This window comes from Polistes dominula, unplaced genomic scaffold (genome assembly GCF_049000335.1).
Source record: "Polistes dominula isolate Pdom_NZ unplaced genomic scaffold, Pdom_raw_medaka contig_82, whole genome shotgun sequence".
Taxonomy (NCBI): Eukaryota; Metazoa; Arthropoda; class Insecta; order Hymenoptera; family Vespidae; genus Polistes; species Polistes dominula.
Genome location: NW_028301046.1, coordinates 7,527,847 through 7,555,000, shown reverse-complemented (window position 1 = coordinate 7,555,000; position 27,154 = coordinate 7,527,847). Strand labels below are relative to the sequence as shown.

The 27,154-nt window shown below is 30.8% G+C and overlaps 1 protein-coding gene across 2 annotated transcripts in view; it reads right to left on the bottom strand.

Moving 5' to 3' along the window:
* Positions 1–27,154, bottom strand: part of LOC107068110 (uncharacterized) — a 52,180-nt gene that overhangs the window by 5,727 nt on the left and 19,299 nt on the right. For both annotated transcript variants that reach the window (XM_015324176.2, XM_089175188.1), the window contains exons 7-13: positions 6,795–7,363; positions 5,447–5,798; positions 4,619–4,965; positions 4,146–4,521; positions 3,778–4,027; positions 3,506–3,691; positions 2,685–2,822 (exon numbers count right to left, since the gene is read on the bottom strand). In XM_015324176.2, the coding sequence (XP_015179662.1) occupies positions 2,685–2,822; positions 3,506–3,691; positions 3,778–4,027; positions 4,146–4,521; positions 4,619–4,965; positions 5,447–5,798; positions 6,795–7,363 (2,218 nt within the window). The remainder of the gene's footprint in view (positions 1–2,684; positions 2,823–3,505; positions 3,692–3,777; positions 4,028–4,145; positions 4,522–4,618; positions 4,966–5,446; positions 5,799–6,794; positions 7,364–27,154) is intronic.

Here is a 27,154-nt window from a genome sequence, read left to right as displayed (position 1 = left end):
TTTTGATGAAATGCTTCGCTTAAATCTCGTAATATTTTAATTGATATATTCGAATCCATTGGATCGCACGGTTTCAAAGCAAAACCCGTAATATCAGTTTCTATTGAATCAAAACTTTTCCTCATTATTCCATCGTTTGATGTATTGTTGTATAACGAAAATGTTGCTATAGAACGCGAATAAATGAGTTTATTGCAATTCCATTCTCGCGAATGCAATATTTTGTTGTTGTTTTGATTATCTATGTTAACAGGTACAGGTATTGCATCGTCTATAGTACATTCATGCACTTCGTTTTTCAATAATTTGGATGAGATATTTTTATTAGATAATTTAGTATTGAACGATGTTAAGATGGACGATACAAATCGTTGAAAATCTTTACGTTTGTCGGATAATTTGTTTATATCGAATAAATACAATGTGTTATTTTTGTCGCCGTTAGCATAACATAAATTTTGATTATTCGTAAAAATATATTCGCAATCCGTAGAGATGATGTTAATATTGCTCTGATGAAAATTGTCCATATCCGTAATGATACAGCCACTTGAATTATCCTGATAATTATTTATTATCGTTTTGTTAGATAATAATTTGTTGACTTTAAAAGATTCCTTTTTTCTTTTCTGATCATATAATTTTATTTTATCTAACTTATTATTATTATTAATATTATTGTTATTATTGGAAGAATCTTTAAAAGATGTTGTAAATGTGGAATGATGCTTACCGATTCTATATAATCTTCCTAATTGTTTCAAGGTCTCTTGCGACAACGGAATGAATGGTTGCGAATCACTCGGAGACCATACGATAGTGTTATCTGATTTTTCTCCGGATTTCGAATATTTCTTTTCTTTATCGATAATGTCCTTATTTAATTGCATTTTTTTATATATATTTTCATTAGTATTTTGTTTGGTTAAATGATTTTTATCGATTTTTGATTTAGATTTATTATTTTTATTAATGATAGTAGATTTTAATTGTTTCGACGATGATGCTTCTATTTTTTCAGGATTAAATTCGTTTGCTTTATTTAACGATCGATTAATAATTTTATTCGATACACCTTTAATATTATTGTTCGATGAATCCGTAACAACACGTTTCGTATATTCGCTCGAATTTTTATTATTTGAATTTATTGTTTCGATTGTTCGATATTTTGTATCTTTTTGATTTGACGTGCCAGGTTTAATCATTTTTTTATTATTAATAATTTCATTATTATTATTATTATTATTATTATTATTATTATTATTAGTAGTAGTAGTAGTAGTAGTAGTAGTAGTAGTATGAATATTTTGTAACATATGCGACATTACTTTTTTGAAATTACTACCATTTTGTAAATTTTTACGAATCCCTTTAGGTTTCTCTATAGGTCTTTTAACGATTCGCGTATTATTTACTTTTTTGTATAAATTTATTTTAGATTTTTCTATTAATTCGGGTATAAAAGTTGTATTTTTAGAATTTCTTTTAAATGATTTTGTTGGTTTCAATTTAGAACGATCAGAATAATTTAAAATTTGATTATTTGCGTATTTCATTGTTTCTTCTTCCATATTAGAATTATTTATAGTTTCTTGTTTAATTTGCAAATTTGTTTTATTTTCATTTGTTATAATTTGATCCGATGTATCATAATTATAAACATTTTCAAGTGTATCTTCACAAATTACGGAATCATTTTCATGGTCATCAAATAAAGGGTTTTTCGTTTTAAAGATATTTATCTCGTCAGAAAATGTTACAATATATTGAGACCTTTTAGAATTTTGTTTTCTAATACTAGACGATATACTTGGCCGAGAAGAGAGATTCATTTTTGGTATATTTTGCGATTGACTTTCTTTTATTATGTTATCATTGTTGATATCATTTTTCAAATGTTTCACTTTAAGATGAAAAAATGTATTTTCGTTGTCTAAACGATTAATTCGTTCTATTTCAGTTTTTAAACATTCGCATATAGGAATTTGAGTTTTAATTTTAGGTTTGATTATTCTATATGATGGTTTTGTAAGCAAGAAATTAAATAAATTATTTTTTTGCGTATTAATACGATTCGTTGTAAATTCTGCAATGGATAAAAATGAAGTTTGAGCCGATGTATCTTCCGTAAGAATATTATTTCCTTCCGTAGTAGTGAATTCTTCTTTAAAATTTCTTTCAATGTTATATTTCGTATTTATTTTCTCGTCGTTCGTTTTAAAATTAGCTTCGTTTGAAAATATATTAGAGTAAACGTAATTCTTTTCGTAAAATGATTTACAATCGGGATTAAAGAAACGTTCACGATTTGTGTATTCGGGAATACATCTTTCAACGATTATAATATTTTTATTTGGTTTCGTTAAATCTTCATTAGATAGATTATTATTATTATTTTTTACGTCGAATATTTTATCGTTCCATGTAGATGCATATAATTTTAAATCAATATTCGTCGTATCGTTAGAATTTGTATTAATTTTGTCCGTATCATCATGTAATAATAAAGAGTGACACGCCCTTGAAGGTTTCAATTCGTTCGATATGCATTCATTGATATTTTTAGGAACACTATCATCCAGAGATTTCTTTTCTATGGGAGTCTTCGGTACTTGGATTGATTTCTTACGTCGGGATTTTAAGGAAGATGGAAAGTTAGATTGGACATTAACTTGACATACCTCTTGCCACTGCGATTTTTTCGATTTTTCAATTTGCTCGAAGAGTTCGTTTACTTGAACTACTTGTAGCATCACCATATCCCAAAATCCGGCCAAGTCTTCGTTCGTTGTTGGAAATTCTTCGCCTGGCACTTGATTCTAAATATAAAACCAGAATAATAAAATAATAATAATAATTTTTTGGTTTATAACAAAATAAAACAAAACTCAAATAATAGAATTTCTTTTTTTTTGAAGATAAATTAAAAGAAATTTTTCTTTCCAGCTATTTTTAAATTTCACACAGAATACAAAATGATTTAAAAAATGAAATTTTAGATATATGCACCTATTTCCCGATTTACATGGTACTTTATTTACACGATTTTATTTTTGCGCGGTTTTTAAATTTTCTCCCTGCCCGAGGATCGAGGAATCTGAACCATTTGCGTTCACAGCAAAAGTCATCCGTGAAGGACTTGAATTAAGGCAAAAATTGGGTAATCATTTTCTACAAAATGACTCGAATGTTGCATGAGCTCTTTTATTTCAGTGAGATATTAATAAACACTTAATTTAATATGAGAAGGTCTAGGAAATTAAAGTTAGATTTAAAAAATAAAGAAATTAAAACCTACATTAACACTTCAAAGACCGCTAACGCAACATGCGTGCGATGCTATCAAATTATTATTATCATCATCACGCAAAAGAAAAAATATTGAATCTGTTGTTGTTGTTTTTTTTTTTAATTAATTTTTCAAAAATATTGCCAGCCCCTTGGCGACCATTAAAGTGTTAATTTAAGCCAATATATCAATTTTGTTGCAATGATAGCTTACAATATTTTTTTGACATAAGCCTTCGAACTGTTGCATTTTTTGTGAAGCGAGTAATCTCGCTTTGCCAGCAGCAGATCTCAATTTACCAGCTGCTTCCTCGGGTAATGCAACGGGATCGCCACTGGCCAACTCTGCTTCCGCTGACGCAGCTAATGACAAAAGTCTGTCCGTTTCTTGTTTCAACAGCTAAGGAGAATATATAGATATAGATAAGTTAAGTAAACAGAATAAAAGAAACATTGACTTGTCAAATGACGTTATCTGTTACTTACTTTCAAAAAATAATGTCCATCTTTTTCTTCAGTCGTTTTCTCTATCTCCTGCATTTGTTTAGCAACGTTACCGGAACTAGCACTAGGTTCTAGAACAGGTAACACTACCTTAGGTGCTGCGGGTTGTTGATCCGGTATACTCGCTATGCTGTTGTTGTGTTGAGTTCCCGATTCCGTGACACTTTCTGGTACGTGTGCGGTTTTACATGTTTTAGATTGTTGCTCGGTTTTATGCGAAGCTGACGATATCCTGATTTGTAACGGAACATCGAAAATCATTACTATAACGTTTTAATTCATCAAACGTGATATTGACGTAAAAAAAGAAAGAAAAAAACAAAACAAACCCCTCAGAATATGTTAATTACCTTCGCAATGGTTTTATTATTTGTTCTGAACCATCTGTTGGTTTTCTGGAACTGACAACAGGAAGTTGAGCACGGAATTCAGGTCGAAGATGTCTAAGAACTGGTAAATTTTTCAATGATTCTTCCGTATTAACGTTGTCTGTCGAAGTGTCGCTATTATTACTATATTTGTTGAAACTATTGTCGGTAACGTTTAGTTTAGTAACGCTGCGTTTAAAAAAGAAACCCTGTGCCAGAGCACCCGGACCATACAGCCGTTCAACCCGTTGTTGGATGAAAGATTTTTCGCTGCTAGATGAGGTATTCGTAGTTTGATTTTCTATATCGATATTTGAACCGTTTAATATACTTGTTTCGCTAAACGATGTATTAGAAACTGAAAAAAGAAAACAAACAAACAAAAACAGACTTTCAAAATTAATTTCTATTTTGAGCATTAAATACACAAAGAGTTATAATATTATAATTCTTACTATTTATCATAGAAGGTTTAGGTGAAGATTCAGCAAAATTCGGTGAAAAGGATTTGATTTGTTGACCACAAGACATTATTTGAACGATCCCAGGACTTTTTCTCGAAGAAGAATTTACCCTAATGGGACTGACGTCCGGAAACGTTGTATGTAAGGATACCCCTTTATCGACCTCAGAGAAACCCTGACATATACTCATCGAGCTTCTTGTTTCTCTATAAGTTTCTATCTTACACTCTTCCTTCATGCCGTTAGAAAAACCATTTTGTCGATCCATTGCGAGCGGCGAAATTGATTGACTCTTAGGCGGATAATGATGTATTGGAACACTTAAATTCTCGTTTGATCTAAACAAGATAAATAAACTAATTGTATTCGAATTACGATATTAAAACAACGTTAGTTGCGAGTTTTATTAATGCACAGAAATGTTAACAATATTTTAACATTAAATCTATATGTACTACAATCAGATTGGTTAACACATTTATTATAATTTATTACTAATTAACATAGAAGTGAATCGTAAGTATTAAAAATTATTGTAACAACTAAATTTAACTCTTTGCACTCAAGAGCTTCGCTATGAAGACAATGAAAAAAATAAATAAAAAAGAAAAAAAAGATGAAAGCTAAAGTAAATTCAATTGTTGGTAATATGAATGAAAAATAAACTTGGAGTGCAAAGGGTTAATATCGAACATATTATTATACACGCATAATTTGCATACTTTGTTCGTTCACACTGGATTCGCAGTCTAGCGATTGATCGATTATTCGTATTTTGAAGTTACAAGTTTTAGATGTTATATTGTAAAAAGTACTTACTTGAAATCTGCAGGACTAGTATCCCTAGTAATCAGTCTTGTTCCAGGACTGCTATCTCTCGATCGGAAACCTTCTCTCAATTTACTATCGTACCTGGTGATGCCTGAGTAACCGCTTATACTGCAAGCCAATCCCAAGTAACTCGGTTTTTTCGCTGTCAGCTGTTCTTGTTGCTCGGGACTGCTACGATGACCATTGCTGACGATCACCTTATCATCGGTAGGAGTGAGATGTGACTTTTGCAGCGTCTCGCTGCTACCGTTCACCAAATTTTCCGCCTTTTGTTGTTCACCGTTACACGAAAAGTTCAGGCTGTGCAGCGTTCTCTCGGATACGGAATCTACGGTATTTTCTGTAATATTCGTATAATACCATTTTAAATTTATTTAAGAAAAAAAAAAAGAAGTAAAAAAAAAGAAAGAACAAAAATTTTTAAGACGTAAAGTAAAGTACAAAAAAAAACCACGCACGATTTCGAATTTCCTTAATTCCTACCTCACAAGAAAAAAAAAGAAAATTAATACACAACAGTAAGAACAATAACAACAATACACAAAATTTGATACATATCCTAAAAAAATAACGGCAAGGGTAAGCCAAGAAAAAGAAGAAGAAACGCGTTTTAAAGATGATCGAATCTCACACTCGACAAAGACTCGAGAGGCAGGAATAACCCTAGAACGGTAAAAGGGTCTTCTGGTGGTGCTGCCTAGTCTGCTGTTGCTGTTGGCTTTGCACGCGTTTCGGTCGTCTTTTGGCACGCACCACTATCTCACTACGGGGAACCTGACTTCCTGCCTGTCTTACGGGCAACACTTCTCGGTGCCGTTTTACTTACGGCTTAAAGTCTAAATTCGATTGGCATTCGCGGTCTAACGAAAATCATGACTAGAAGAGAAGATTTGTTTCAGAGGTAAGGTGAACGAGGCGCTAAAGGAAGGAAGGAAAGGAAAGGAAAGGAAATCTTTCTCCCTCTCCTTCTTTCATTGGACAATTTTTTTTTTCATTCAAGTTGCTGGGTGAGTCCTATCTCTTTCTCTTTCTCTCTTTCTCTTTCGAAAGAGAACGTCTATCTTGAGAGGAAGTAGAGATGTAAAGTGTACGAAAATAAAGAAACAAACAAATGCCACAAACTTGTTCGAAACTCTATCTGCTTGAAGAAGAAAAAGAAGAAGAAGAAGACCGCAAGAAGATTAGAAGGTTTCAATGTTTCGAAAAAAGGGGACCGAGGGACTGGGGAAAATAAGATAAAGAAAGAAATAAAGAGAGAAATAGAGAGAGAGGGGGGATAAGAGGTCAGGGTTGGGGGTGGGGTTAGGGGAAAGAGATAACCGCAGAGATAGCCAACCTGATCGGTCGGAGACGGAACGATCGACGTCCAAGCTGCAACTTCCGATGCTGTCCTGACTGGTCATGTTGGGTCGAAGATTATGATGTTGATGATGATGATCAGGAGTATGTTGTTGTTGTTGATGATGATCGAGTTCGTCCGGATCAAGACGATGATAGTTGATAGGTTGTACGGCCAAAGAAAAGGGTCTTGTTGTACGTCGAGGAACTGAACTCAACCCAGTCCCGAGTTGTACCTGAGACGTCGCGACGCTCGAATTTCCAAAAAATTCCTCTTCCAGGCCTGGTACTACCCCGGTTGGTGTTCTTATTCCTGGTGTTCCTGATGTTTGTATTCCACCTCCTCCTTCTTCTCCTTCGATGCCTCCACCACCACCACCACCATCACCCACCACCACCACCCCACGTCGACTCGATTCCCGATCGACCCCTGCTGTTCGATGACGATCCCTCGACGATGTTGACAATGATGATGCTGGTGGTTTCTTCTTCTTCTTCTTCTTCTTCTTCTTCTTCTTCTCCTCCTCCTCCTCCTCCTCTTCTTCCCCGCAACGATCCTCGTGCACGCTGCACCGAGTTTTTATTTCTTTTTTTTTGTTTTGTTTTATTTGGTTGATTTGATTTTGGGGGGAAGAACATTTGGGATTTATCTTTTTCGTTTTCTAATCTATTTTCGTATTCTCACGATATATAATAACAATCATCGTTATTTAAATTTTTGTCGAACATAACAACGACGACGTACTAGTGATTTAGTTATTATTATTATTATTTTAGTAAATTATCAAACGTAACGGGGAACTTGATTTTCGTTGATTGTTTTATTCAAACCGTATTGTTCGTCATTTAAGATTTATTTAGATAAATGGGAAAATATGGAACATTCTCATAAGAATTTATGCGATTTACATATATATATATATATATATATATATATATATATATATATATATATATATATATATATATATATTTATTTATTCATACGGGCTAATTCATAATTATGCCAAGTTATGCAGAAACTATACAAATTAATATTTCCATTTTTTTTTCGATCCTTCTACTGGATATGTATTTTTAATTTACTTTAACTTATTATAATTTTTATTAACTTTTTTTTTCTTTTCTTTTTTTTTTTAATAAGGATTAACAAATTATCAAATCGACCTACTATGCTTATTTCATATTTGTCTAATTTATGCAAAATATTTTGTCGAATTGTGAATCCTTTTTTTGCTCGATCTTTTTTAAATTTAAATATATGACGTAAAAAAATTCGAAAAATAGTACTATAGTGTTGCATTCGTTCGACTACGACCGACACGGTTTCCTTCTCTTAATCGTTTACGATCACATTAGTTCCAATCGACTACTTTTTTCTTTTTTTCGATCATGCTTATACCATCTTAAAAAGTTTAACATGGATGTTAGATAGCTTCGATAGAAATTCGAATTCTTCTCGCTCGAATAAGCACGGTGAAAAAAAGAAAAAAAGAAAAAAAGAAAAAAAAGAAAAAAAGAAAAAAAGAAAAAAAAAACTAAAATCGCGCCGAAGAATGTAGTAGTATTGTTATATTTTTAATTTGACGAATGTAATATGCAAAACTTTATATATTTTTTCACTCTTTTAATTATATTATTTATTTTTATTGTTTTTTTTTAATTCTTTTTCTATTTATTTATAACAACTGATTAATTTATTAGAAAAGAAAGTTTCATATTTGTCGCGACAAACACGATCGAACATTTCGATCTTTTTCTTCTTTTTATTTTTCTTCATCGTCATCATTTTATTTTATTTTCGCGAACGTGAACGCGTTAAATTAGTCAACGTGAAATTTATAAAAAGAATAAATAAAAACGGTAAATAAAACGATAAAATTACTCTTTTAAACATAAATAGATTCGTCACCGACGTCTACTTCCGCCGTTTCAAGTGAAATTTTGAGAGGATTTAAAAACAAGTTTTTTTTTTTTAAATAAAAATAAAATACCTAACAATTCCGATATTCTTGATCGCGATCAAAATAGCGTAATCTGTTAATTGAGATCGCCAATCTTTTTCTTTCTCCTTTCCGTACGATTTCTAATTATGATCGAGTAAAAAATTGCAATATTTCATATTTATGATTATTGTTACATGAACGAATTACCTGTAGATACAAGAAATGATAAATACATAAATAAATCTTTGGCAACTTTAGATATCGTGAGAACACGGTCATTAAAATCGCTTTCATTCGTGTAAAGCAGTGTACACATCGGAATTCGGTGCAGAGTGTTTCCTATTTTTTTTTCTTCCTTTACCTTCTCGAAAAATTTCATGCAGTAGCGTGATTGTATGCAAGTGAAATTTATGACAATTTTTGAGCTCCGATATTATTATTATTTTTCTTGTTGTCTTTTTATCTATATTCTCTCGAAAATCATCAAAATCCATATAGAAACAACAACAATAACAACGACAATGACAAAAAAGTGTGTTGATGTTTTTTTTTTTTAAATTGTTATTTTACAAAGAGTTTATTAACGATTAGACAAAAATTAGGAGAAGGTGGTGGCGATGGCGGCGGCGGTGAAGGGCAAGGGGGCTTAATTATTAAATGCACAAAATGCAACGTGCAGCAGCGAAGCGAAATTGTGCAAATCGAAACAACCAACAGACGGGTTGGGCGAAAGGGTTGGGCAGAGTGACAAGAGGGTGAGTGGATAACAAAATCATGCTTGATCGTGAAACTGTGACGATGAAATGTTATTATTATCGGTTAAATAGTAAGAAGACATTTGAAAAAAAAAATGAAGAAAAATTTGTTAATTGGTACAAGAAATATATATATTTATATCTATATAAAATAAATCTCTTATCTCCTTTCTCAATGGATGGCAACAAATGCGATTCATAATAAACAGTAGTAGTAGTAGTAGTAGTAGTAGTAGTAGTAGTAGTAAAGAAACGAGTAAAAAATGAATTTTAATAAGATAATTTCAAACAACGATTTTATTAGAAACAAACATTATTCTAAGATAAAGTAAAAATCACTTCTTTTACTTTGAGTTAATGAATGCATTATATTAGAAAGATCATAGTTATTAATAAGAGTAGATTTAAAAAAAAAGAAACAAATAAAAAAGAGAAAGAGAGAAAGAGAGAGAGAGAAATTCCTATCGTACCTTCTTCGCCAATGTTTCCATAGAAAAAACTTCGAGGTACCCTTTTTGGGCACAGGATTCACAGTGTAAGTACCACTTTCAATTTTGAGAGGCATCCTTTGAAATGTAGCACGTAACCCAGCCAAAAAGAGTATATAAGAAAAGTAAGTAAATAAGTAAATATAATAAAGTACGACCTTCTTTCCACTCGCGTACAATTTCAACGGACTGTGGATCAATAATATTATCGACAGTAGGTAGGATCGATGAGAAAATCGATACAATATCGAACGAAGCAAAATATATTGAAAGAATTTCAAAGAAAAGATATTCGAGTAGGATATCGTTTTATTCAACTGAATAATATGTTTCTTTTCATATATATATACATATACTCATACACACATACGGATATTCGTATTTTTCGCGTATGAAGGGCAAACGCAATACTGATATTAAAATATTTTTTAAATATTTCGAATTTAAAAGAAAACTGAACGTTTGCACCTCTTTTTAAGTAAAGAATCCCAAAAAAAGAATTAAAGAGAATAAGAATAAGAAGAAATCGTACGTAAAATGTAAAATAAAAAGAATCCCTTCGACGTAAACGTCTTTTTTTTTTGTTTCTTTTTTTCCCCTCTTCGAATAGTATCCTTTGTGTCACTTATGGTTAGTTGTGTTGGATTCTCCAAGTAAGCACGTTGCTAGGATGACTAGTTCTCGAATACTGACATTCTGATTTCGTCTTTCTCTCATCTTGTGTGAGCCTCGACGAGAGAAACTACCTCCCCCCACCCCTTTCCCCCTATCCACCCATATCTCTCTTTCTCTCTCTTTTCGCTCTCTTTTATTTTCTGGACGAGGGCAAGAGCTGAGTATTTTAGGAACACTCGAAAAACCACGATGGGACACGCGTCGTTTCCTCTTTTCCTCCCTCTCCTGCACCCCCTTACCCCACCAACCCCCGTTCTCCTTTATTTTCTTCACGGAGATTAGGCCAAACCAAAGCGAGAACTTACTCACTCACTCACACTAACACTAACACTAACACACACACACACACACATATATATATATATATATATATATATATATATATATATATATATTGCGCGCGCAAGTATACATTTTATACGTCGGTTGCTTTAATCTCCAAAGAAACCATGGTGCACGTGTGCACCCATAGTAGCCACGCGTTCAACACCTTCCTAACACAAAACTATCTCCCTCCCCTTTTCCCTGTAATGTAAAGGTTTTACGTTCCCCCATAATTTTCCTCCACCGAGTACCACTGTCTTCTCTCTCTCTTTCTCTTTCTTTCTGTTTCTTTTTTTTTTTATCTTTCTTACAGATTATTTGTTTTGACGTCTTACCAAAGGTGGTCTTTTACGGGGCGTTAATTCCTAAACGTCATTACGATCCGTATAACGACCTGATGAGATTTTCTTTCGCTAAATCCTACCTACCCCCTTCTCATCTCATCCCTCCCTACTTCCACCCCCGCTTACCACTCACCAGTATATCTTCGAAGTGTTCAAGAAGCGTGTAATTGCAACTAGGATGATTGTATCTTCGTGCTTGTTCACTTGAGATGAGTGGACTAAGTACAGTGTCAACAAACGACAGAACAAATATATATATAGTATGAATGAATAAAGGTCGAAAGATTTTGTGGATTGAAATACACTTCTTACTCAAAGCTAATCGAGTGTTTGATTTTTTTTCTTTTCTCCAGCAGATTGTTTTTTGTTCTAATAATAATAAAAAAAATTTTGTCTAATACTTTTTTTTTGTGAAAGTATACTTGAAAAATTATTGCAAATATTTATATAAAGAATTTATTATCTTTTCAATTTTTTCCTATACAAAGGTTTATCCATATATACAAATTGATCAATTGGAAATACACAACATTCGAATGGTAAACGTGTAGGCGTATCGATACCCACGAATATATGACTCATAATAGACTCAAGATCTTATAATATTGGTGGTACTAGCTTATTTCTTATGAGAATAATTGTGTGTCTGATCGATAATTCGTTTTCGTCATTATTCGATTACTGCAATTAATAATAATGATATATATATATATATATACGTATAACGGGGTCGTTATACTGTTATCTTCGAGAAAAAATATTAAGGAAAATTGTGTTAATAATTTGTCAGCAGCACGTATAAAGAAAAAAGGTATATATGTTTCTTTAAAGAAGACTTTCGTAAATGGTTAATCTTTGTCTTGTTTTCCCTTTTTCTATTCCTTTTCCTTCCTTTTCTTGGAAATATAGAAACGCATCCTTTAGCGTATTTTGTATGTTTATGGGTATAAAAATAAGTATTCGTATATCATACACTAATAGTTAAGATTATTTAATAACTTGACAAAATGATTAAAAATAACTGAACTCGAATGAGTGACCCATCTATCGAATTTTTTTTTCTTAATATTTGTATAAGAAATCAATTTTTTTCTAAAAAAAAAAAAAAAAAAAAAAAAAAAAACGAATTTTTAATAAAACTGATTTAATTATTTTTTTTTTGTAATTTTATTACGAACAATAAAATTTGTTACTAAAATTGTGCAACTTTTCTACGCGTTTCAAATAATTTTGACCGATAGTGTACGTAGTTCTAAACGAGAAAGAAAATATCCATTATCGACGGCAACAACAGGTCTATCGAAGATCTATCGTAATTCTTAATCACTTTATTTTTCTCGTGTCAAACACAAAAGGCAAGAAGTAAATACAACTTTAGAATTCGTTATAAGTCTATCGATTTTCTTTCGATCTCACTTCGTATATTCAATGGCATATTCAAATCTTACGAATTATTCTTCATTATTAATTATGATGCATCAATAAAAGAAAATAAAAAAAAAATTGTTTCTTATGCATAAAAAATCATTTAAACTCAGAATTACTAATACGAAATTCACATGGTAATCTTTTCTGACTCATTTGCAATCGATCATTTTAAGTTGACTTAAACGTATCTTTTTAGTGGACGTGGAAAAAAGTAGGTATTAAACCAGAATTGTTAATTTTTTAAAGAATCATTCGTAATATTAAATACATATATATAAAAAAACAACATCTCAATCGAGGTGTTCGATTTTAAATATAAGAATTGATATCAAATATTTCGTTTTAACAAAATCCATGAGAACATATACTTACTAAATTAAATATTTAAATAAAAAATGTATTATATCTTTTATTACTAAAATTTTACTCATACATATGTATTTTTTCTCTCATTGTTGACAAAAACACAATTATAAAAAATTAGAAAATAAAATAATTGATTAACCAAAAAATAAAATAACAAGAAAATGTTTTTTTTAAATTAAATCACAGACCATTTAACAAAATCGCATCATCCCTATTACTCGATCATTTTCTCAAAGGCTCTTCACATTATAAAACATTACCCCAACGATTAAACTTTGACGATCCCCAGAGATTAATCGACTTTACGCGTTTCGATAAATTCCTTGCATTGTTTGCAAAAGAACTTTTCGTTGGAACTTTATTCAAGGATCCAGACCTATAAATCCCCCAGTAAAAATAATACGTCGAAAAGGAAAAGTGTTATGAGTCATGAATGAATGATGATTCGCGAAGAAGAACTTCGGATGAATTAAAGGTCATTTGTTGGATGTGAAGAAGAAGAAAAAGAAGACGAAGACACAATTAAGATAAAAAAAAATACACACACACAGAGAAAGGGGTAGGTGGGGGTGGGGGGAAATTAAAAAGAGTCACGACGAGTGGCTCGATTCACGATGTTGGATCGTTAGCAAACACTGTGAAGGGTCGTCGACGTTGTGTGTCGAGGTGTCGGTGTAAATGAAGCAGGAACCTCTAAGTCCTTTCTCCCCCTCCCTCTATCCCTATCTCTATTCCTATCCCTATTTCTTGTCCACTACCACTACCGACAAACCCTCGATTTTTTTTCTCTCCTTTCAACGACATCCCAGAACTTGTCACTTTCAATTACCAAACTCGTAAATCAAGTCTCGAGATACAACGTTCGACCAAAATAGAATAACAAGGATAAGAAAATTCACTCTCACTCTCTCTGACTCACTTATTTACTCCCTCTCTCTTTCTCTTACTTTCTTTCTTTATTATTTATCTAATGTTTTATCGAAATCACTTATAATGAGTGTAATTTAATCTTAATAATATGAAAAAAATTTGAATTGTTAACGTTTGTATTTAGATAGGATGTTTGTTAATGCCAGAAAAGTTTACTTAAAAATAAAAATAACTCAACTGAGAATAGTTTGAAGAGAAACTGTTTACTTTTTAGGTATATAGGATGTAATAAAAGTGGTAGTAGAACTTAAGGGAATAGGTTTTATTTCTTTCTTGTATATCCAGATTTAATATTATTGTCAGTATATACCGACATTATTTTTATTTGATAGAATTATAATAATAATACATTCTTCTATTGACGGTTTCTTTAAAATATATATTCAATAAATACAAAATAAAAATTGAATATACGTATACAATAACGTACGTGGATCTACTTCTTTCTTTTTGTTTTTGACTACTTATGAAAAATCTATTCTCAAAATTTCACTGATATTTTTGTTACGCCATTTATATTGAAACGGAAGAAACACACACGGTCAACAAATTTAATAGTCTCAATGAAAAGTCTCGCTAATACGACGAGAATTAAACGAATGGATATATGCGTGAATTAATGAAATGAAAAAGAAAACAGAAATAAAATGTATAATGAAAAATTATCATCAATTTGTCTAGATGTTTTGTTTTATTTTAACGATAGATAGGTATAATAAATATGTTTAATTTATTTTCTAAATTTTTTCACAAGGTGAAGTAAAACGAGAAAGGTAGAAAGAGAAAAAGAGAGAGAGTGAGAGTAAGTGAGAGAAAAATTCTAATCGTTCAACGAAGAGTTCAAAGTTATTTTGATTCTGAGGCCGCCCATCGGCCAGCCAAGCAAAAGTTTGGCACGCGTGTAGCAAGCGCAACCCGTGCATTAAACTCAGTTTCGAACTTCCAAGAAACTCTAATTTTCTTCTTTTTTTTTTTTTAATTATTTTTATTCTCCCAACATAGTGCATATTTCAACGGGGATATTCTTGCAAGAATTTCTCGTTACTTTCGAAATGATACACCAACACCACCATTATCACCACTACCGTTGTTCCTCACTGTTTTTTTTTCATTCCGGAATGAAAACTTTCGTATCACCTTCTTCTTTAGCCATCTGCTTTAGTCGCCGTGAATTAACCGGTTCAAATCTTTTCACGAGTCTGTTTCTACCATAAGGAAAAAGAGAGAGAGAGAAAAAGTTAAGAAGAGCGAGAAGCGATTTATTCGATGCAAATATTTTAACTTAACGAGTCGTAGGTATATACTTTGGATTCTCTTCTTGAAATTACCGTGCAGCATACTGTGAAAACTTCTTTATTTTATTTATTCTTTTTTTCCCCTTTTTTTTCACAAATGAGTATAAATATAAAACCCATGTCGAGTTTGAGAACACCAGAGAGAAACAAGAGCCATCGTCTGGGAATGCAAGAAAGCACAGCTATGAATTTAAATGCAATATACCCCTCGTGTGTATATTGCGTATATATATATATACGTATAGAACAACCAAGTTTTGCTTTGTTCTAATGCAACCGCGTGCAGCTGTCCGACAGAAAAAAAATTTGTTCAGTTTTGGTAGGTAAGAAAAAAAATGGTTGTGAAGACGTATTATGACCGTATAAGGAGAAAGACAAGAATAATATCCAATATTCTGTGGGCTAATTTTTAATGACTATATCATTAATCTTCTATGATATATTCACGTATATATATGATCGTTATAATAAATTTTTTCTGAAATACACGTGTTATTATTTTTTTGTAATAAAATTAATTAACATATGCTTCATTTCCCGAATTTTAATAAAAAATACAAGCGTTATTTTTGTTGTACAGAATTTTTATTATTAATGTACAATCATTTATGTGATATATACATGTATAAAAAAATATCAATTACTATTAATAAAATCCTACTACTCTCTCGTTTAATAAGAAATGTTTTTCTTTTCCTTTTTTTTTCATACACACGTGTTATTTTCCTTTAGACTAATTTTTTTTCAACAACCTAGAAAATATGTTTAACACGTGTACAACGTATACAGTCTAATAATAAATATACCTAATTCTTATTTCCGTATCGATTTAGTTGTCTACAAATTTCTAATGCGAATTGATAATACAAAACGAACGGTGCTTTTCGCGACACCTGATCTTATCTAATGTAAGAACCTATAATTCAAGAAAGAGTTATGCGACTTCTTCGCGATACAAGCTGTCCTCGCTCAAATAAGTAACAAGTTATTCGTGCTTCTTGGAAAAGTTGATAAAATTATTTGCAATCACGTTACGTATGATCCGTAGGAGTAACTTCTTCGACCATGTATAACATCTATATATATATATATATATTATTATTATTATTATTATTATTATTATTGTTGTTATTATTGTTATATAGTTGTTGTATTTGTCCTTATCTTAAAAAATAAGAAACAGTAGTATATTTCCTTCCATTTCTCACAAATGTTTTATGATATCATAAAAGATTATTTAATTCTTAATAAACTAACTGTTGAGTGATTGATAGAATCTAACGAAAGGTCACAGGTGTATTAGAAATACACATAAAGCAAAAATATTCTAACCAACCATACTTTCTACTAATCTTGAACGTTCATCTCTTTAGCTTGGTAATGACTTAAAGAACGTCTACACATAAATTACTATGCAAATCGCGTAGTCATTATAGTTCGTCAGAGAAAAACACCATCGAGTATATCCAGTTGAAGTTGATTCTTTCTTTATTTTAACTCTGCCTTCTTTCGTTTTTTTTTTACATACATCAACAAAAAGTAATTATATTATAATAATTAATAATAAGACGAGATAGAAGAAAAAAAATAGCAAATTTATCTATAAAAAAATAATTATATATTCGTATGCTTAAATAGAAAGAGAGAGAAAGAGAGAAAAAAAGAAAAAGAAATTTGTTAACTATAATAGTATAATGAATTGTCTTGTTAATCTTAACTGACGGATGTAGGTTAGTATACCTGCGGTTTCGCGACTGTTATTCATCGTCGAAGAAGCACGGACAAGCATTTAATAGCGAAGAAAGTTGCGTTTGACCTCGAACTTGCTGTTTGCTTCGCAACAAGCTGAATATGATAAAGATTGTTTCGAACCCTTTTGAACAAATGATATAAGCTCGTAAATTTCACATTTAATTTTCTATCGTTATCTTTCATTGGACATATTTAAAACCGAAATTACATTGACCTTCTAGCATACTAATTTTCATTATATTTTAACGACAATAGATTAATATTTTGAATTTTCGTATTAAGAAAAATCTTGTTTAAAAAAAAAAAAATATTAAACAAAAATTAACATGCATTGAATTATTATTTGCTTACGTTATAATCATCATATATTCTCTATTTTTATAAAATTTGTTCTTTTTTTTTTCTTTTAATTTATGCTCGTTAATTGCAAGCATATTGATTATAAAACTTGTTTGATTCTCAATTTTTCTTCTCATTTTTTTTATATATTTATAAAAACGTTGAAGGAGAATTTAAAAAAAAGAAAAAAAAACACAACAAAAATGTAATATTCAATCGAAGAAGACTTGCAAATGATGATAGCAAACCCGGAGTACAAACATAAACTGAACATTCGAAACGTTATTATTATATACCTATCTTTCATAATACTTTCTTCTTCATCTCCGTCAGTTAATTGCAAGTAAACTGAATAGAAAAGTTGTCAGGTTCTCAGGGATTTTTCTAATCGTCAGTTGTTTCGTTCTCTTACGTTTGCTTCGCTAAGTTTCGCGCTAGCGACTTGGATAATAAGAAAGTTTACAAGAATTTTCTATTAAATGTATCATTCTTTTCTTTTGCATACGATTACTATGTTACGAGAGTACCTCTTCAAAGTTAATTAACCATAATAGGACAAGACTATTCAATCTTCTTAGAGAATAATATTAATAATAATAATAATAATAATAATAATAATAATAATAATAATAATAATAATAATAATAATAATAATGAATAAAAATCTAGAATTATTTTAATTAAACAAAAAAATTGCATGCACTTATGTAAATATTGTTCAAAGAAGGAAAAAAATAAAAGTCAAAACAGAAATAAAAAAAATATTTGAACGGTTTATTTTGAAAGTAGCCTAAGTGCATTTATATTCGAATCGAGATATTAAAGGGTTTGTGTTGAATTAAATTTAAAAATATAGATAACAGATTACATATAGTTAAATAATGTTTTTTGGTTTCTACAGGTGTCAAATTTATAATCCCAAGTAGAATAATTAACATTATTTAAGAAATAATATGTTTTGATGTCTATGATTGGACTTAGGCCATTTTCAAAATCAATGAAATGACTTTTTCAATTCTTAACCCATTTGCATCATTACGCGGAATATTATATGATATATGTTAGTAGACTATCACTGAGCGCGGAATAATCCACATAAGAAGCATTGGTTTTTCTATCTGTGAGCATTTGACAGGTTATACCGGGTTAGTTGTAAGTTTAATGTCTCGGATGTTTGAGCAAGGAAGACTAATTCTAGTCATGATGCAAATGGGTTAAGAAAGCACAAGTCCATAGGAAAAGTAAATTTTTCTTTGAAATAAAAGTAAATGTATACACTTTTATGTTATAAAAACAAAAAATATACAATTTTTATTCTTTGTTAAATAATTTTTATATTAAAATTATTATTGGTTTATTAATTACTAGCAAAGCTAGGTAATTTTTGAAAAAATAAGGTTGCTGTTTATTTTATGTTACCTTGATTGTTTTTTTTTTATTGCAAAAACCACCAATAAATAATAATAATCTCTTTAAAAAATTTCAAAAAAAAAAGAAAAAATAAATAAACGTATGTGCTGTAAAAACCCGAATTTAGCACGCTTGAACGTGTTATATTAAATTTTTAGTGGTTCTAAATGCTTCCTTTTAAATTTCTTTCTTTTCTCAAAAATTATTATTATTGTTATTATTAGGTGGCGTTAGGAACTAAAAAGTTCATTGCCGCAAATACCAAATCCCGCCATTGTTTCCGTCCCTGAGCGCGATCTTTCCATTCGCGGTCTTCATATTCTATTTCTTTCAAATCCCTTCTAATATTGTCCTCCCATCTACGTCTCAGTCTACCTATTGGTCTGTTCCCGTTCGGGATACTGACCAATATTTTATGCGCCGTTCGATCCTCCTCCATGCGCGCTACGTGACCGGCCCATCTTAATCGACGTGATTTTACGACGCTTTTCTCAAAAATAGGAGTTCAAAAGTTTAGAAAAAAAAATACAATTAAACTTTTATATTTAGAGACAGATAGATAGATTATTGAGTTTTCTCCAGTTTGTGTATGCAGGAGGAATTTAAAATAACTATGATGTACAGGTGGTATATAATGTAATGTATTGGGTTCTTCGGAAAGTAATTTCGTTTTTTCCCGACAGAGGATTTAATTGTATTTTTTTGCACCCAACTTCATACTTAAGCCAGGATTCTACTTTAGTCGTTCGAAAAAATGGTATTTTTGTCAATTTTTTATTAGAAAACTAACAAGGATATTGATGTAGGGTTTATTGTGTTTAATAAATATAATCTTAAAGTACATTAAAAACTTTTATTTATTTATTTTATACGCTCTATATATATATATTGGAAAGGCCCTTGAACAGAGCGCCTAAAAATAGACTAGCCTCTGCGGTGTTGATAAAATCTTGAGATCGGATTATATAAAATGAAAAACTCGAATAGTTTTATGTTCACAAAGACTACACCAACCGCTGGTAGCAGATTTTTTCATTTACAAGCAAAAATAACAAAATGGCGTCAGTTGCAAAAAAATGATCAAAAAGTCTCATTTTTTCTTTTTTTTTGCAAAAAAAAAAAGAAATAGTAAAAATGAAAATTTTTTTTATAAATCTGCTACCAGCGGTTGATATATGTGTATAGATTATGTGGTAAAACTTTCAGACGAATCGAATAGCTAGTTTTGGAGATTTTATCAACACGCGGTATAAAAACGTGATTCCGAAGAAAACGCATTTAAAGTTTTTTGAAGTAAGAAATCACGAAAAACGTTAACTTACGCTTAATCAGTGATACCTGCACCATACACTATGCCTTCTGACTGCTCCAGAAGATGTTCTTCAAGTCTAGCTTGTCTTTTTTTTTGTTCTGCTCTCTTTGAAAGCTTCAGACGAGCGGCGATTTTCTTTGACAACGCGCTCGTTGTCTCGTTTGCTGGCACACTGAGCAGCGGTTTCGCCGATTGTAATGCCCATTACCTCCACAATTTTTAAAATTGTTTGAAAACCTTCATCAAATATGCATGCCGCAGTAAGGCATGCAATTTTGACAATTTTTTTTCCATTGAAAATGTGTTTAGGTGCCATGGCCCATACCGTGGAGTGAATGTACTAGTTCTTAAGTCTACAAAATATCATTTATTTACCGAAAATAATAAAGAGATAGGCAGAAATAAGAGATTTATAATAGTACGCAGTTGATCGAACAAACAAAGCCAAGTGGTATGAGTAGGTTCACCGCGCGCTACAGATTAGCGCGCACGGGTAGATTCGACGGATGGAAAAGTACAGTTAGGATGCTCTGATCTTTTTGAAATTTTCAGAGAGTATTTCTAAATATATTTACTTACAAATAATCGAAAAAAAAATTTGAAAAAAAAAAAATTACAAAGTAGAATCCTGCCTTAAGCCGCATAATCATTATATGTTTTGAGAGCTGATGTAGCTCTGATGTAGACTTGTGTGTGAAAAATTCTAATTGATTCTACGCAGTAGTTTTTGGTTGGTACCCTTTTAAATATGGAGAGCAATAAGCAGTATTTTCGTCATATTTTACTTTTTTACTATAGAAAAGGTAAAAATGCTGTTCAAGCCAGAAAGAAATTAACCTATGTGTATGGAGCAGATGTGTTGACAGTACGCCAGTGTCAGAACTCGTTTGTAAAATTTCGATCCGGCAATTTTGATTTCGAAGATGCACCACGTTCTGAAAGGCCGGTTGAAGCTGATAAAGACACGATAAAGGCATTAATTGATGCAAACCGGAGAATAACAACACGTGAGATCGGTGAGAGGTTAAATTTATCAAATTCAACTATTTATGACCACTTGATAGGCCTAGGTTTAACCTCGAAGCTCGGTATATAGGTTCCCCATGTTGTCACGGAAAGAAGTTTGTGTCGTCGCGTTGACGTTTGTGATTCGCTTCTCAAACGTCACAAAAATGATCCATTTTTTAAACGCATTATTACTGGAGACGAAAAATGGGTTGTATATAACAATTTCAAACGCAAAAAATCATGGAGCAAAAAAAAGATGAACCGATTCAAAGCATTTCGAAAGTCAATATCCATCAAAAAAAGGTGATGCTGTCTGTTTGGTGGGATTTTAAAGGAATCGTTTTTTTTTTTTTGAGCTTTTACCGGATACCACAACAATTAATTCAGAAGTTTACTGTCATCAGCTGGACAAACTGAATGATGCACTTCTACAGAAAATGCCAGAATTAATCAACAGAAAAGGTGTAGTATTCAACCAAGATAATGCGAGACCTCATACAAATTTGGTTTCTCGCCACAAGCTTTTACAGCTTGAATGGGATACAATGTTACACCAATCATATTCTCCAGATCTGGCACTTTCAAATTATTATTTTTTCCGGTCACTGCAAAATTTTTTAGACGGTAAAACCTTCACTTCAAATGAGGAGGTCAAAAACCACTTTGATCAGTTTTTTGCCAGCAAAGAACAAAAATTTTATGAGTGTGGAATCATGCTACTACCAGAAAAATGGCAAAGGGTATTGGATCAGAATGGCTAATATATAATTTAATAAAATATTTGTTCATTATACGAAAATTGTCTTTCATTTTCACCAAAAAAAAAAACGAAATTACTTTCCGAACAATGCAATACTTCATTAACTGGCAAATTTTCGTCTTACCAAATTTTAATAAATTTAAATATATTAGTAACAAATATCTTTTCAGAATGAAAAGATCATGTAAAAATGTAACAATTATGGTAGCTAACTCGATTTTTTTGTGGAAAATGAAAACTTAGGCCACTTTCAAAATAAACGGATCATTTATCTTTCAGAATAGCTAAAAGGTACAAACAACCTCGAGAAATAGAAGTTTGTGCCTAGAATTGTCAGGATCGAACGATCGCAAGGTATATTCAGTTACGAAATGAACGGTAAATAGAGGGATAGAAGAGTCTAAAATAGATAAAAGAAGAGGAGAAAAATAAAGGAGAGGGTTGACACGGTTTAAGTATCGAGATTAAACTTATCATCCGTTTCAAAGATGTAACTAATTCATTAACTCGATTCGATTAGTATTACAAAGGGAGTCTCATTTTAAAAATAGTACATTGTTGTTTATGTGACGCAATGTAATTTAAAAAATATTTAAATAATAATTTTGTTTAGTTTTTTTTTGTTTTCATTTAAACGATGCAATTAATATTATTACAAACTAAAAATATTCAATACAAAATTAAAAAAAATCCTAAAATAAAAAAAAAAATAAAACATATCGTTGCCAAATTATTATGAGATTATAGTAAATTTTGCTTTCAATGACGCAATACAAATTCTCTATAACTTAATCAATTACAATTACAAGATTTTTATTTTTTAAATTTTCATTTTAACACGAAGTGTTAAATTTTTTCTTAAAACAATCAAAACAAAACAAAATATAAATAAAATTCTAAAACAAGGAGAAACATAGCATTATCAAATTAATATGATTCAAATATCGAGATTATAATAATTTTTTGATTCCAACGAATAAATACATATTTTCCATAAAATTCGATCGATCAGAATTATGAGGTTTTTCTATCTTTGTAAAAAAAAAGAAAAAAATGCACATTAAAAAATTGAAGCAAAATAAATTATTATTCCCCTTTTTTAAAAACAAAAATAGAATTCACGGGTCATAATGAAATGAACCCAAGGCACAAGTCTGAAAGATTCGTCATGAATTTTTGGCAGAAGTCAAGAAGAACGTTGATTTCTTCTATTCCTTTTACGAAAATCATCTAGCGAGTGTGTCGCGAGCTCTGAGAGGTAAGTGACACCGACTGAACTCTCTCTCTTTTTCTATCTCTCTCATTCTCGTTTCTAAATATAAACGAAAATAAAGCAACGTGACATTTGAACCGTACGCTCTGTCGTCTCTCCTCTATCCTTCCTTCTTTCGTTCAAGGATTGTAGAGAAAGAGAAACCAAAAGTGTATGTGTGTGTGTGTGCATATGTGTGTGAAAGATAGACTATATTCTCCCTTCGAGGTTCTTACTCTGCGCAAGAAAAATTATGTCATCTAAATCAAGAATAGACTCGTTCCCTACCATATTTCTTCAAATTCTCATACCACAAATTAGTTTAAAGAGAAAAAAAATAAAAAAATAAAAATAAAACAAATAGCACATCAGATAGTTTTCAATTTAACATTAGGAATATTTGAAACTCGGCAACATTCGGTTTCATACGTTTAAAAACTCTGACAAAAGATATGACTATAATATATTATATACCTTTAAGGCATATTAATTAGCGATTCTAACGACGTGACGTTTACGTTGGAAGCCATATTCGTAAGAGATACGATAATGCGATTGAAAGGTCATCCGTTAACGAACTACAACTACATATAATTATCCAATTCTAAATATTTTCCTATCATTATTAGATAAATAAGAAAATGATAATTTATGAAACAATTTAAACGAATATAATATTTACGTATGTATTTAATGTTTCAAAAAGAAAAAAAAGAAAAGGAAAAGAAAACAAGAAAAAATAATCGTCCACGTTTATTTTCCTTTTCCATTTAATAATATCCAATTATATACGAAGTCGAGAAAGCCATCAAACGGGGATAACAATTTCTGTTAGAAAGAGGAAATGGCAGTCTACGTGTAAGGGAAACGAGTTACGGAACAGGTTCTTCGATAATACCGGAAGAACGAATAACCCAGAAGAATTTGAATTTTCGATTTAGGAAAATTAAAAAAACAAGCAAGAAAATAACACGATTGATTTTACTCGTAAGAAAGATAATCTTATTGACGAATGTTGCTGTGAATGACAATTAAAAATATACATTTTATTAATGAAAAGCATTCTAATGCATAATATTTGATTTGCAACTAAGTCATTGCTAATTTTAAAAAACCACGCATCGACAAAATCCGCAATTATTTACTTGCTAACCCAATATTATTATAATAAATTAACCCCTTGTCCTATAACCACCAGCCTGACTCGTGGTAAAAAATTCGTGTTATATACGAAAACTACGAGTCCTGACACGTGGTGACGAATTTGTTCATAAGATGCCGCATATTATTACTACAACCAGCGATTTCAGTTGTTTCACATCGAGTATACATTGAAAAATATACATTTTGAACCAGTTCGGGTACACGGTTGAAGAGCTGAATGGCATTGCGCACGACCGATATTCTTGTTTACTATGACACGCAATTGGTAGATATCGCGTAGGACAAGGCGTTAAAACTAATTTTTCATAATTTCTATGCTAGCTGCTCGTTACATACCTAAAAATTTCGATTTAACATATGCACTAAATTAAAAAAAAATTAAAACAAATATAATTTTACTTATGCTAAACAATTTACGTTGAGCTACGAAGATATATATATATATATATATAAAGAAGATTTTATTTTATTCTTTTAATTTTATTCGCAAAGATCGTTACGAATGAATTATTTTATCAAATGGTACAAATTTGGCGTAGAGAAATAGAGAGAGAAAAAGAAAACTAAATGTTATTTGCTAAGAAAATGATGATGCATCGTATTATCGAATTGAAACCAATCTCGCCTCGTTTACGTGTTAGCTCGTTATACATACCTATATACATATAGAGAAGTAAATACCTACTTACATATCCCGATTTATCAGACGCATGCTTGTGTATAAATTGAGCGTGGGTTTTACGGCTAATGCGCCTTTTACGGTCTGCCATTAATGAGCTACTGGGGAATCTCTTTTCTTTTTTGACTTTTTACAAAAGGCAAAGCTACTGTTTTAAAATAATCAAAATATTCGTTCATTTAAAAGGATACTAAAGATGATAATTAATCATTTATTGTTATGTACAATTGAAAAATCTAATTTAATTTGTAATAAAATACAATATGCGTTTGATTTTTGTAATAATTAATCAGTGTATTGTAGAAATAATTTCAATTCCTATCGAATGAATTAAATATAATATATATATCTTTCTATAATTCTCTCGTCATTATTTAGAAAATATCGTAATAAAATATTCGATATATTACATTCGAAACTTACGTTCGAACGTATATATTTGTGAAAAAGAAAATAAGAAAAGAAAACAAAATATTGTCGCTTATTAAGATCGATAACGTTTAACTTACTGCAAATGTTAAAGCTATCTTGTTAAATATTTAATCGCAATTGCAATAATAGCATGGAAGTGCGTGCAACGGAGAAATCATGTTCTGTAATAAAAAAAAAAAAAAAAAATAAGAGAAAATAAGTGAATGCGTGCGTGCCAAATAAATACCGTTTCTTGATCCGTCCAGTGATCATTATTGCAGTTTGCTTTAGAAAAATAATCGTGCAGCTTTTGCAACAACCTAATCTTTGTATTGTGCGTTGATGAGTAAGAAAGAAAAAACAATAAAAAAAGAAAAAAAGATAGCCGTATATATGTAAATGTATGCGTCATAATGTAATGAGAAAATGAAGTTGAACAAATAAAGAAAAGACGTGCAAAAGTCAAAATAAAAGGATAAAGGATTATAACGCGACACCACCGTTCTCATTTAAGAGCATGCAAAAGAAAAATATTTAATAAAGATCGGTCAAATGAAACGATAAATAATAATTATTAAACGTTTAACACGAACAATCTTATTCTAGATCGTGAATTAATACGTAACGTAAATCATTGTTTTTTTAACTAATCAATTAAAAGAACATTGTTTGCGTATTGTGAACACATTGATCATACCTTTTCGATCTGTAAGTAATAATAGTAATAGTAAAATAATAAGTAGTAATAGTAGTGAAGTGCCGTAAAATCAGAGAATTAATAAAGATAATAATTCAATAAAAATGAAAAAGATGTTAGTAAAAATGATTCTTCTTTTGCAACTTACGATTAAAATCTTTCTTTTTTTTTTTTAAGAGCACACGCACGCTGGATTTAGAGCATCATTTATCTTAATCACACCATAAGTCATCTATTTTTTTTACTTTTGATATACTTCGATATAAAAACGTATCAATAATAATTACGTTTATTATAAAACTGTCTTCCCTTTTGACAGAATATTTTGTTTGTCTCGGATTAGAAAAATTTAAATAGTCAATAATAAATTATACGAATGCGTGCAAGTATATGATATGTATTATATATTTTATTTTTAATACTACACCGTTACTTATAATTTTAATTATTAAATAAATATAATTTTACAAAAAAAAGAAAAAAATATAAATGAAAATACGACCTAATAAACATAAGTGAAAAATTTTTCTTATATACACCTACAGAGATTTCTATAACGAATAATCCGAAAAGAAAATAGTGTCGATTATTATCACTTAAAATTTTAAACTAAAAATCATTCACTGTACTTCCTTTTCTTTCCACTTCCGAGAGAAGGAAAAGAAAACGTACACAAGGGGAATTTCCGAAAAAGGGAAAGTTAGTTTTTAAAACGCAGGTTTGCCCGTTGTGCATGCACCCACGCACAGCAAACGATAAATTATGCGACAACAACGAGAAGGAAAGGAGGAAAAAGAGGAAGAGAAGGGGGAGAGGAGGGGTGGAGGAAGAGGTTATAGTAGAACCATATAGGAACTTGATATGTTCGGAATATTAGTAGAACGAACGAGAATAAAATGAAGACTGGTTGGAACGAGAGAATAGAATAAGTGCAATCCCCTTTTTTATTCATTCCCCCCTAGTTCCCACCCCTTCTTTTTCCACTTATCTCCGTTATCATTATCGTTATCTAACTAGCGAGAA